Source organism: Equus quagga, chromosome 17 (genome assembly GCF_021613505.1).
Source record: "Equus quagga isolate Etosha38 chromosome 17, UCLA_HA_Equagga_1.0, whole genome shotgun sequence".
Taxonomy (NCBI): Eukaryota; Metazoa; Chordata; class Mammalia; order Perissodactyla; family Equidae; genus Equus; species Equus quagga.
Window position 1 is genome coordinate 35175918 of NC_060283.1, and position 13991 is coordinate 35189908.

At 46.9% G+C, this 13991-nt stretch overlaps 1 protein-coding gene across 1 annotated transcript in view; it reads right to left on the bottom strand.

The window, feature by feature from the left end:
• The window catches only part of UBE2F (ubiquitin conjugating enzyme E2 F (putative)), a 51317-nt gene that overhangs the window by 8898 nt on the left and 28428 nt on the right, over nucleotides 1-13991 (bottom strand). The window contains exons 4-6 of the mRNA XM_046643689.1: nucleotides 12440-12507; nucleotides 4328-4398; nucleotides 202-259 (exon numbers count right to left, since the gene is read on the bottom strand). Of these exons, the coding sequence (XP_046499645.1) occupies nucleotides 202-259; nucleotides 4328-4398; nucleotides 12440-12507 (197 nt within the window). The remainder of the gene's footprint in view (nucleotides 1-201; nucleotides 260-4327; nucleotides 4399-12439; nucleotides 12508-13991) is intronic.

Genomic DNA, 13991 nt, shown 5'->3' on the forward strand with positions numbered 1-13991 from the left:
CCTACCCCAAGGCCTCGAAGAGGACTAAGGGCAGAGGAGCTGACCAGGGAAACGGCCTAGCAGCCCCAGGCGGGCAGCGGGGAGAGGAGGGAACAGGGTGTGTCCAGCCAGCTGTGTGGACGGGACGGTGAGGACATCACTGTTCTTACAGGAGGCTGGTTATTCCAGGGGAGGGCTGTGGTCAAAGGCATTGCTCTCTACCTTTAATGTCCTCGTGGGAGCCCAGCCGGTGCCGTCAATCGAATGTTCTCTCAGTAAACTGAAACAGACACAGAAAGGCACAGCGGTCAGTGAAGAGCAGCCTCCGGTCACAAGAGCGCAGGTGCGCCACCCACACACGCACGCCGCACCGCCAGGTTCTCTCAGCAGGCGTCTGCTCTTCGGGTGATCCACTGCTCACGCGACCCCGCTTTCCTCCGTGGCTTCGCAGCTTCCTACCTTGCTGCAGAAGGCCTTCTCAACCTCCAGGGTTGTACGCACACTCAAGTCAGATCTCTGGGGTTATTTTTTTTAATTGTACACACAGGTCTTTAATCCTGGATGCACAGGAAGTTTTAAGCAGGGAAAAGCATGCTTCAAACAGAGCACACAAAGAGCATCTCTTGATTTAATGCTGAGAAAATGATGGTGATAACAATGACAACAGGAACAAGTGCCACTTAGAGCTTCCTACATGTGTGTCAGCATGATCCTAAACTCATTAATGCCTCGACAATGTGAGAGGGAGGTGCCCCCATCTCTCTGTCTTACAGAGGAGGAACCAAGGCACAGAGCAGCAACATGCCCAAGGGCACACGCTGGTCAACAGTGGGTCCTCCAAACCCTGGCAGCTCACCAATGTGAGCTTCTGGCACATGACATTGTAATAGCTATTTTATTTAAAAAAGCTCAACAGAGAAAACTTAAGGATAAAGGCAGATAAATACAAAGTTCTGGATGGTGCTCACCTGTGGGTGGGAGGACCATGTTCAGGAAAGGTGCCCAGGGGCCTCAGAGGTCCTGTGAGGTCCAATTTCTTAACTGGACCTGAGAGTTACTTTCATCACTGTTGTATCAGCTGTAAGTGCACATTACATACTTGCACATAAGTGATTATCCCATACCTTGAAAGATTATAGTTTGTTGCCAAGTTTCCTTTTGGTGAAAAAATTAGTTTGGCATTGTTGAATTATATCATGCTGTTGCTCTGATCTGTATATAACAGTTCTTAAGCTAACATGTCAATATCAGGCTTTCCAGGTCATGAGTGTTACTGTGAAGAAATTTTTTGAATCAGAGCATGTTTAAATTCACATAAATCAATTAAGATCAGGAGAAAATATAAATATGCAGAATTCAAGTCAATGTATCATCTTAATTGTCTATGAAGATTAGTTAGAACAAACAAAACCAACCTAAAGTGACCACTACAGCTTAAAAAGGAAACAAGAAAAAAAGAAACTCAAATCATGTACCCTACTCCCATCTAACCGGATGGACATCTTTCCCCCATATCACTGATGGAGACAAAACCTCTACAATTTTTGAATAATTTTTTGGGAACAATGTGCCAAATCCTAGTGGTTTATATGATCCAATGAGGGATTTCTTTACTACCACAGGGGAAAGGATTACTTCTGATCTAGCTTATCTTTTTCTTTTATAGACCTCATTGCAATCTTTAGCTATACACTTGTTTGTCTACTTATTGAATGCCTGTCTCCCCACCAGCTGCAGGCCCCATAAAGCAGAGAATACAAACTGCTCCCCACTGGGTCTGGGCTCAACCAGCATTAGCTGATGGAAGGCTGGCAGGCTGGCAGGCAGGCCACTGGCTGACCAGTCAGTATCCTCTGAGCATCCCTGTCAACAGCATGGCCAGGGCAGGAGGGATTCGTACCTGGAAGCCAGGTGTGCCCACGAAAGGCAACAGCAAGTAACAGGGGAGCAAGTGCCACTGGGCAGGCTGTGCCCATGTCTGGAGCCACACGTCTGGGCAAGGTGACACCACGGAGGGGAGCACAGTCACCACAGAGACTCTAGCCCAGCCTCAGCAGACGGCAGTCCCATGGGAGCTCAGGTGACAGAGCTGTGCAGCCATCAGAGAGGGTACTAGGCAAGGGGACAGAGGATGCCCCAGGGACTACACTCCAGGAGAAAAAGTCTGAAGTGTAAGCACAGGGCTCCTGGCCTTGGTACTTCTGACCCTGAGCCAAGAGCAGGGTGAAGGCCCCAGGTGGCAGTGGGACTAATCTCACCAGAGGTAAGTGTCTCTGTGTACCAGACAAGGCCCCACAGTGCACCAGGCGCCAGTCAGCGCTGCTGAGTGAGGAATCCAGGTAGAGGCTGCCTAGTGGTCCCTGCAGACCAGGAGCAGCTGGCCAGGCTCATCCTTCTGTGTATTCAGGAGACGCCATGAGTCAGCCGTGCATTAGCCACTGCTGGACACTGTCTAGTTTTCACAAACGAGGTGTCCCTAAGTCTGGAACGTCACTTCCCTCAAGTAAATCCCTAGAAGGGCAGCTGATAAGTCCAGGGGTAAATATAAGTTAAATGTAGACCTCACAGCTGAAGGACCAGTGACAGGTGCACAGGTGCAGGCACCTCCAGGGATGGGAGAGCCAGCTCTCACAACCACACTCGCATGTCGCCGACTGTTTGCTCTTCTATCTGCCAGTCTGAGAAGTGTGAGCACCGTCTTGTTGCTTCCATGTGCCTTTTTCTGGTTCCCACTGAGAGTGAGCATCCCTCAGACGCTTAGCGCCCACTTGTATTTCTCCTTCTATGAATCACCTGCTTGTAGTTGATGTTCATTTTTCCAGTGGATGTGTTTGTCTTTTTCATATTGACTGGTAAGAACTGTTTACATACAAAGGATGTAATCCAGATGATCTTTTCTCTTCCAATTTTGTGTTTTGATATTTTTAATTTTAGTGTGGCTAAATCATCAAAGATTTTCCTTTAAGGTTTCTGGCTTTCATAGCAGGCTACCATGTGCTAAATTCCTGTCATACTTTGCTAATAGTCTGATTTCTCAGAAGATAGCAGAAGTGACTATAGAAATTCTCGCCCCGGACCTAATTTTGATGGAGGAAGAGGACGTGACAGGGAACTGGTGTGTGGTGAACGCCCGGTGAGCAAGCACAGGTGAAAACCTGAGGGAAGAAAGTTGGACCAGACACCATTTATAAGCTGCAACTGAAGATCGCAGAGTTTTAAAGCTTCAGTACTTGAAGACAGATACTTAAAAGGGAAGATGCCTTTAAAAAAGGTATACACTCATAAAATGTATTTTTAACTATCAATAAAAAATGAGGTTGATATGAAAAAGGGGGCACCATATTAAAAAAATAAAATGGGTACTAATTGCACTTTGAAGAAAGGAAAAGGGATGCTGACATCCCAGCAGCTAGGAGCACTCCCAGCTGGTCCATCTCCCTTCAAGGGTGACTGGGGCGCACTAAGAGGAGAGGGGGAGTGACGGAACACAGAGCGGCTGAGCAGGAGAACTCACTTAGATCGTAGTAAGAAAGTGAAACATCATGCCAAGGAAATACTTAATGTCTACTCTCCAGATCGTGGCTCAGTATGAGGCATATAATGGGTAACAACTCCCGCAAGTCGCACAGTGCCCAGTGGGGGCAGGCTTCAGGTCCAGGTGGTCTGGCACCTGCAATTAACGTCACTGCCTTCCTAGAGAAAGTGACAGATGCAGAAAATCAAAGCCCAAATGCTAAGTTTACTTAGAAAACAAACAAACAAAAACCATCTCCAACTCCCTACATTAGTAACCAGCAACCTTAAGCGGGAAATTGCTGATTCCTGATCATCTGCCCTTGGAAGGGTGGGGACACACAACTGACATGATGCTCTGGGAAAGCTATCCTGCTCCAAAAGTGCTGTTATGCACATCAAGATGATTTGACAAGGAGGGCATCTTAAATACAAGTGCCTAGTTCTTCCTAAGCCTGTCATCTACAGTTTCTTTTCTGGATTTCATTAATCCTATTTTTCCCTCTTAGGGAATGCAGCCTCTCACTAAAATAGGAGGGGAGAAGGGTCAGGGCCCCAGAGGGAGCATCCTGGGCAGGCGGCAGGCTGCAGAGACTAGCAGGAGCCTTGGCCACCAGAGGGCGCAGGAGGATGTGGGACTAGGGGCTGGGGCGGGAGGGCTGGAGACCACTCCAGATACTGGAGTGTAGCCCAAAGCCCCAGGATGGTTTCCTAAACCTCCCCAATCTTGGCCCAGCCTCAAAAATCTCCTCCCAGCGCAGATAGCATGTTAGCAAGCCGCACGCTCACACACAGTGCTCACAAATGGAGAAGGCAGGAAGGAAGAGAAACTTACCTTAGACATATTTCGCCTGTCTCTGTGATGTTGGGGTGCCAGATCCTGGTCAAGCATTTCACTTTGGGAGGCTGCAACACAAACAGGAAGTGATCATAGGCTCTCCCAGTCACGACTGCAGTCAAAAACTTACCACATAGCCCACCTAGTCCCTTATTTCACTGCTTGCTCAGCATCCAGTCTGACTCACCAGCAGCATTCAACCTTGGACACTAGCTCACGTGACCACGCAGGAGTGTGTTTTCACACCTCATCCACAAGCGCTAGCCTCACCGTAGAACCTGCCCGTGCGCCTAACAGAACCGGGCAGCAAGCCCCAGGGCCTCCACCACCTCTGACCCTCCCTGAGCCAGGGCTGTGGAGGAGGAGCCCTCAGTGCAATCCAGGGAGGAGTTCCGTGCCTCGAGGCCCCAATTCCAACCGGGAGCCCACAGGCTCCTCGGTACTAAGTTGCCGAACTGTGGCTCAAAGTCACCGCTCCTCGAAGTAGTGGCCAGTTCCCTTTGTGAGTGTTTCTGAAGATGCTGTTGTCATTTACACTGTCCTAGATGCAAGTCTTAGTCCACTTTATACTTCAAGGAGGGAGAACGAATGAAAATGAGTATGTGGGAATAGGGTGATACATATATATGTAACTCCACCCAGAAATAATCCCTATTACCACCTGATGGACATTTTTTGAGCCTCTTTTCTAGGTCACACACAGATATGCGTGCACAGACATTCATTTTTCTTAATAGAAATGGGGAAATAGCCTATATATTTGTTCACATTTATTCTGTCACCATTTCAGACACCTTTAGGCTTTCTCACATCCCATGGTACAAATACTAGCATTTAATGAGTCAGTTCCCTATTACTGGACGTTCAGGCTGCTCCCCACTTCCACTATAAACCGTGCTAAATCAATGGTCCTGTCTTCGCTCACTTCCGTGTGAGGTATTTCCCTGGGCTGAAGCCCTGGAAGAGGAACTGCTGGTCAGAGGCCCGGCTACGCATAGCATACAGTGCCAAGTGCCCTGTAGCCAGGGAGGGCCCCTCCCCAGTCCTAGTTCCATGGTGAGGGCTCCTTGCTTTGAGGAGCGTAAGTGTCACCTCACAGAATCTCACCAGACATGTCATCTCATAGACATTAATGTGTCAACCCTTTGTCACAGGGGGGAAACATTTTCCCAGTTTATCATTTGGTATTAATTTGCATTTATGATGTTATGTGAGGTGAGAAGGTTTTGTTAAATGTTTGTAATCGAATTTTTGTCTTTGATACCAACCTAGAAAATACTTCACCACCCAAATACTCTCCCGTACTTTTTCTAGTAATCAAATAGTTTCATCTTTTTATTTGTATAAAACAAACACACTTTTTCAGCACCCTCCTAAATTTTCTAACTGATTTCAAAACACCACGACATCAAAATATTCCCCAAACTGATCAATCCAACCATGCAAATGGAGGTGCCTGAGGACTACAGAATTAAGGTTCAGAGTGAGTTTAAATCAATTTAACATGCTCTCATTTGCTTTTCTGCAAGTAAACGAGGTGCATTAGGCAGAACGAACGCCAGCCAGTATGTCCTGCACTTCCAGCGAGGCCTCTGAGCTGGAGAGGGAAGGCCAGCACTGTCGGGGCTGGAGGGATCTCTCCAGGTAAGTGTATGAGGTTAACAGAGCAGGTAAGCTGAATCACTGACTCAGCATCGGAAGGACCCTGAAGGCTCTGTCTCCCTCCCTTCTATGGAGTCTCCAGCACATGGTCACTCGCTAGTGTTCACTACACCTCCAAGCGTCTGACTGGAGTTGCCCCTTCTCCTCCTTGTCCCTCCACACCTGCCACATTCGATGTTGACACAGATGCCTCCCTTCCCGATGGCCCTCTTAACTGCAGTCCTCAAAAATGAGAGCAAACCGCTGCATCAGAACTGTGGGCCCGGACTCTGACGCACACTTTCCAAACTGAAGTGTTCTTGTAGGCCCCCACCCCATCCTAAAGGAAGACAAACAAGAAATACCCAGCTCCACCTCCTACCTCAGTGACTGGCATTGCCACCTACTCCATCACACAGCTAAGAGTTTACGATATGACAAACACTGCATTGCAAATCACTGGGGAAAGAGGGAGTCTTCAGAGGACAACTGCCTAAGCATTTGGAAAAATATACTTGGATCCCTACTTAGAGCTTTATTCCAGATGAACAAAACATAAACGACACAGAACTATAAGAGTACTAGCAGAAAATGTAGATGAGCTGTCTTGGCGTCTGAAGGCTGTTTTAAGCATTTCATCACATGAAAAATTTGTGAAGGAAAAGTAGATTTGACTATAGTGGTGAAACAAAAAAACTTTTATAGAACAACAACAACAATAAAAGACAAATGAAAAACAAGAAAATATTTACAGTATAGCTAAGAAAACTAAGAAAAAAGTCCCATATAACAACTTTTTTTTTTGCTGAGCAAGATTGGCCCTGAGCTAACATCTGTCGCCAATCTTCTTCTTTTTTGTTTTTCCCCGTGATCCACCACCACTGCATGGCCACTAACAGACGAGTGGTGTGGTTCCACCCAGGCCACTGAAGTGGAGCGCGTGGAACTTTAACCACTAGACCATTGGGGCTGGCCTTCATAACTCTTATAATAAGAAAAACAATGGAAAAAACGGCAAATAAGCACATAGTAACAGCTCATAAAAACATAAATAGCTAATAGGTCAGAAAAAATACTTAGCATTCTACTTATTCAAGAAATGAAAATTCAAATGACAATTAGATAGCATTTACTTCCTCTCAAAATGGTACCAAAGAAAAAATACCCTATCATGGTGAGGGTTTAAGAAAAACGGAAAGGGAATTTTCAAACCCAGATGGTGAGGATACCAATGGGCATGACCTCTCTGGAGGGTAATTTAAGAGCTATGAAGAGCTTTCAAATTAGCATCAGTTACTCAATACCCATTCTTCCACTTCTAAGAATTTACCCAAAGGACAGAGGCAGCACACACAAGCTGTTGTCTAGGACATGCATCCCAGCCCTGTTTATTCCAGGGGTCAGCAAACTGTAGCCATGGCCCAAATGCAGGCCAGGCCTGTTTTTGCCTGGTCTGCGATCTAAGTACATGGTCTACATTTTTAAAAGGTTTTTTAAAAAAAGAATATGTGACAGAGACCATATATGGTCCACAAAGTCTAAAATATTTACTATTTGGCCCTTCACAGAAAGTCTGGTTCACACTATCAAAAATTGGCCAACTAGTGGACTGACGATAAAGGACTGGCTTAAAGCGATGATACATCACACATGAAGAGCTCTTATTAATGATGATGTAATCAGACATTACCATGAGAACTTATTATGTTATGTTAAAAACCCCAAAGTTACCAAGATACATGGAGCGTGATCCCATTGTTATGTACAATTATATACTGTCTGTGACATACATCAAAAAGTTAATGGTGATCATCTCCAGGTGGACAGATAATGGGTGATTAACATTCCATTTTTGCATGGCTATTTTTCCTCAAGTGCCTACAAAGTATAATAAACGACATAAAAAGAAGAGGAGTAAGTGGGATTTCAGGCATCACCTGTGGTATCTCTGGCTCTCTTCCTTCTGGAAACATGGCAAGACAGCCCTTCGTTACTCGCTTTGGGGCCGATCATGGCCACACTACTTGATTTGGTTACGTTACCAATAACGTGTGAGGGGACGTGACATGCGTCACTTACAGGAGGAAACTGGAGCCAAAGAGTTCAAAGCTGACTTCCTTTCTCCTGCTTCCGTACAAGGTTTCCTCCAACCAACTCATGACCGACATGCCATGGAAGCAGCGTGAGACCCGAGGATTGTGTGACACCATAGCTAGGCTGCTGTCTGCACCAGGCCCTACTCCTCCTCTGGGCGTCTCCATCACCCCAGGGGGTCACCATGGCCACATCACAAACCTGGCTCATCACTGTTTCTGTGTCTGTCTCCTGGGACACAGCTGCCCAACTCCATGTCTCTAGCCTACAGCACCTGACAGAGCCCGGCACATTTTAGGAGCCCATTAAATGTCACTAAATCATTTCAGCCAATTTCAAAGACCAAGAGAGATTACAAGGAAGGCCTATGGCTGTGAGGTAAATTTCAGGGACAAAAGGACAAAGAACCAAAGGACAATTTGAATTTTAGCTATTGGGGTGTAGGGAGGTATGTTGGAGGAGGGATAGCTAATAGGTGTTTTCTTTCTTTTAAAAGTTTATTCTGAGCCAGCTCCATGGCCAAGTGGTTCAGTTCACGTGCTCCGCTTCGGCGGCCCAGGGTTTCACCACTGTGGATCCTGGGTGTGCACCTAGCACTGCTCAGCAAGCCATGCTGTGCTGGTGTCCCACACAGCAGAGCCAGAAGGACCTATGACTAGAATATTCAACTGTGTACTGGGGGGCTTTGGGGAGAAGAAGAAGAAGAAAAAAGAAGATTGGCAACAGATGTTAGCTCAGGGCCAATTTTAATAAAATGAAAGTTTATTCCAAAGTAATGATCTACTTTACTGATTAAAAGATTTTCAGATTCACAATCTTAATAACAGACCTTAACTGCAGGAACTGTGTTAGGGGTTAGAAAAAAAGTTCCTATAAAGTACAGAAGTGATATAAATCAAGATACGGCATAAAAGCAAAAGAACCCTGAGAAAGCTCCACAAAGCCCTTTCAGGCTAACCTGCTGAACCTGGCTGTCTCCTCATCCAAAGCAAGCACGGATGCCCCTCACCATCTCTACCCTAAACGCCTAGAACTTGTGTGTTTTCATTTGCTGGTTTAATTTCCATGCCATAGTTTGTAGGGGGCAGACGGCACGCCAACCATCAGGCAAGTGTGTACTGCACGCCTGGTGGGGCAGGCCCTTGCCAAGCACTGGAAACACCATGTAATTAAGACACTCCCAGACTCCTCCTTCAGGAAGTGACAGCCTAGTGGCAAGAGATGCTAAACAGAATTACGTAAGTACAGTCGTGTATCGCTTAACAACGGGGATATGTTCTGAGAAATGCGTCATTAGGTGACTTCATTGTTGTGCGAACATCAGACTGCACTTACGCACACCTAGACGGTGTAGCCTACTACACACCCAGGCTACACGGTACTAATCTTATGAGACCACCATCATGTATGGAGTCCATCCTTGACTGAAATGTCGTTATGCGGCACATGCCTGTAAAGACTAGCTAAGAAACAGGTAAACACAACCACCTCTGCATCGATTAAGCCTGACGTCTCGTGGTTTCCTGGGGATGGCGTCACCCTCTACCACTTGCCCTGAGCTTGGGACACTCACTGGCCTGACAGCAAGGCAGCTAGCTGTGCCACCTTAGCCTGGATGAGAGGTCGGGAGAGCAGAGAGTGGAAGGGGCCCTAACAGCAGCAGAGTAGGGTCTGGGTCCACCCCAGGGGGCTGGCCTCTTGGTGCTTCTCAGCTGGACAACGTGTGTTTCACTCCTGATGAAATCGGACTAGCCCATCATTTAGAAATTTTCCAAAGGAGCCAGAAACTAAAACATAAAAATGTAAAATCATAAGTCACCATGAATACAGGAAACGTGTCTTTGAGGCTCAGTGGTTTCTATCCTCTGTTTATTCCATTTCCCACCTCTCTGTTTCTTGAAGAAGCCACACAGGGATGGAACAGTATGACCAACATTTTCTCACTATGAAGTGGCCACCAGGTACAGCGGGAAGGGCACACGTTAGGAAGCTGGGCAGCTCTGGACAAGAATCAGCTTCAGCAACTGAGCCGCACACTGACAAAGCTAACCAGGTAAGTTCTCCCTTCCAGAGCCTGACTTCCTAATGTGTAAAGAAATGAATACTAACGTCACCCACGGAACTACTGGACAATGACACAGGTAAAGTGAGTGGAAGCGCCTGGCGCACAGGAGCTCTCAACGAAAATCTGCCCCTTCCTTGATTATTTTCTCATGCTTTGCTCTCTTCCCATATTGGGAACAAGACTCTCCATTACTAAATGATGCCTGACGTACCTGGAATGATGGTTCTCAGACTCATGGCTCGTCTGAAAAGTTTCCCAGCTTATGCTACGCTCCCCACTAAGCCATCCTCCTTCCCAAAAACTCACTGCTTTTCCAAAAAAGACTGTGTCACAAACTCATCACCCTCTAATTTTAACACTCTTTTGATGAGTAATGCATACAGATGGCATACGTCCAGACAAATTACAAAATCTGGCATTTTAAGTACTTTATGCTGGTTGTTTCCAGAAACCATCAAAACAGTTCCCGAATTCTAAGTATCTGTACTTAAACCACACCTCTCAAGCTGCCTCTCACCTGTGAGAGTACAGTGCTCTGCAGAGCCAGGTTGCTCAGTGTGTGATCTGGGAAATACGGAAAGTCTCAGCAGGTGGCTGGACAGATGGACAAAGACCTGAAATGCATAATTTCCCCACTTTGCTTAAAAATTGAATTTCTTTTTCTTGGATTGCCAACTCTTCCCCATCCTCACAAATTACATTTCAAAAAGAACTTTGAATGTAGTAGCCCAGTAAAGATCAATTTCCACAGATAAAGGTTTGGCTTCAAACAGAAAGCTTTATAGCCACTGAGCGCTACCCTGGTGCTGGGGGCAGACAATCCCACTTGTCAGACAGCAGGAGCAGTTACTGCAGGCCAAGGATGGGGCAGGCAGTGCCCCCAGTACCCATAGCCTCAGGTGAACAAGAGACTTCATTTTGCATCAGATTTGTCTTTGCTATTTGATAGGCCTGGAGAAGGCTGGGAAACACCAGGGGGAAACAGATATATAGGTATACACAACACAACAAGGAAGCAGAGCCGGCCACGTGCCCGCCTGACAGTTCCAGACTGGGAGGGACTGCACCTCTCAGGGGGCACACATCCCCTCTCCAAGGCATGTGGAGTTGCTCACAGTCTCTAATGGCTTCTCATTGCCAGAGTGAAAATGCCCCCAACAAACCTCTAAATCTGAGTTTTCTCATTCCTCCTCAATTATTCCCCACCCTAATTTTCCACTCAAGTCGACTTGGTCAATCTACTACACACAGGTGGCCAGTTCTCATTTCTATACCTGTTGACACAGCTCCAGAGATTTCCGTGTCACCCTGAACACCTCCCTGGTTAGGGGGCAACCCAAATCAGGACAACTCCAGATCTATTTCTCCTTTTGTGTGCGTGTGTGAGGAATACTGTCGCCGAGCTAACATCTTGTTAGCAATCTTCCTCTACTTATGCCGCCACAGCTTGAAGAGTGGTGGGTAGGTCTGCACCTGGGATCTGAACCTGCGAACCCCGGGCCACCAAAGCAGAGAGCACGAACTTAACCACTACGCCATGGGACCGGCCCCTAGTTCTCCTTCTTAACCCGCCCAACCACTTTCCAAAGTGGCCCTCTCTTTTCCTTCTCTGAATTCCCATTAATTAGTTTCCTATCATTGATCAGTATCTCTATTGTCCATGACTTACCTGCCACTTTTATCACTTTATGATCCCTTCCTACACTTTCTCTCCCCTTCCTAACTGGTCAGTAAGTTCCTTAAGAGCAAAGACAGAATGTAATCGACTTGGTATAATTATTACCTGGAAGGGTCCTGGAGGGATTAACATGTAGCCATGGGTATAAATTACTTATAGTTTAAAACTACGAGTTGTTTTCTTTTCTAAAATTCTGAAATACACATTTTATACACTTATGGAATTTTGCTGTTATACTATAAACAAAACTATGATTTTTTAAAAAAACGCTTTTTTCTTCAGTGCCAGAATTTTACAAATAAGACTGACAGGAAACACACGAGCAGCTCCCAGGAAAGGTGCCCACCTCGGGACAGTTACTATGACCTTAGCAGAGCTGGATGCCCAGTGCAGAATGCCTGGCATGCGGTACTCACAAATATTTGTTGAAAAAATGAACCTCTCTACTGAAACTCTTTCAAATACTGCTGATGAGTGACACTAACTACAGAAATATCAGCAATTTTGTGCTCGGGCCCAGGACAGGGCGGGTAACGGGTAACACGCGCACCCAACGTGGGCACAGGGCTGGGCCCTGGGACGCCACCAGCCACGCAAAGGGGAAGCATCCGCTCAAGCGCAGGCTACTCACCACCATGTTGTACGCATCAGGAACTTCAGTTTCAAACTGAAATTTTCCACCCTGGTAGTAACCCTCATCTATCAAAAAACACAAAACAAAACAAAAAATCCTTTAAATTAAAATAAGGAAACAGAAAGCAAACACTACGTTAGGATATGGCAAATACAGAGAATTAAGAATTTAAAATAGGACTGCAGGGTTCCTCAGTCACTTCACCACACCCTGCCCCTGACCTGATTAATACAGAAGGCTCCACCCAGCCCACCTGCTGTGCGTTCCCCACAGGCGTGGGCCCTTGGGAAAGGGTGGGCATCCTTCTGGATGGCTGCTCCTTCTCTTCTGCAGTCTCTTGGTACACTCGACCTAAGCAGCCCCCTCTCTCACCTTGGCCCCAGCGTTTTCCACATCGCAACACCCGGTGTATCCCTTCAACACAGCTCACAACAGGTACCCGCCCCATTTAAGCTGCGTGCCCATCTGTTTGCTGCTGGCCTCCCCCTGAGAATGTCAGTTCCTAGGGGGAGGCGGACTAGCATCGACTGCTGTATTCCCAGTGCCTGGCACCTGGCTTTGACCATGCATTAAACGTGCAGAGCACGGATCCTGTGCCAGGCCCTGCCCCAGACCACGGGGGCACAGCAGTGAACCAGAGAAAACTGCTGCCCCGGCACATGTGCCCAGTCCACAGCTGTGGGCGGGCTGCCTGGCTGAGTGCTGGGACAGCCTTCAGAACAGAGCAGGCCCTCTGAACAGGGGCTGGCAGGCATGCAGGATGTCCAGGGTCGGAGGGGCACTGCCACACCGTCCCTCAGGTCTGCAGACCCCACCCTCTTGATTGTGCCACCTGCCTCTGCCTCTTCTGGAGTCGGCTGCAGGTGAGCCTGGCCCACAGGTGAGCTTGGCCTGTAGGTGACCTTGGCTCTGCCCTGTAAACACCACTCATGCTGCCATGAGCCTAGAAATACCCCCAGGAATTAAATTACTCTAAATTTCACAATTTCACAAAATTAACTCCATCTTTAAAATGAAGGTTCAACTTCCTTCAGTATTTATCACTGTGAACAAATCAGCAATACTACATCTTACTGTTTCCCTCAGTTTCTTATATAAAATGAACACTTAAATGAACACATTGTTAGTCTCAACTCATCACTAAAAAAAAGTTTCTTAAGAGTTTTGAGATTGCATCAACATTTATGAGGTCCAGCAGTTAAAACTGGCATTACCTGGCCCCCAGTGTTTTTCCGCTTTGCCAGTGCCACAGAAGAGAAATACTACTTCCTTGTTGTTGTTTTTTTAAGATTGGCACCTGAGCTAACAACTGTTGCCAACCTTTTTTTTTTTTCCTGCTTTAATCTCCCCAAATCCCCCTGGTACATAGTTGTATATCTTAGTTGCAGGTCCTTCTAGTTGTGGCACATGGAATGCCGCCTCAACATGGCCTCACAAGTGGTGCCATGTCCGCACCCAGGATCTGAACCGGCGAAACCCTGGGCCGTGGCAGCGGAGCGTGCAAACTTAACCACTCAGCCACAGGGCCGGCCCCTACTTCCCTGTTTAT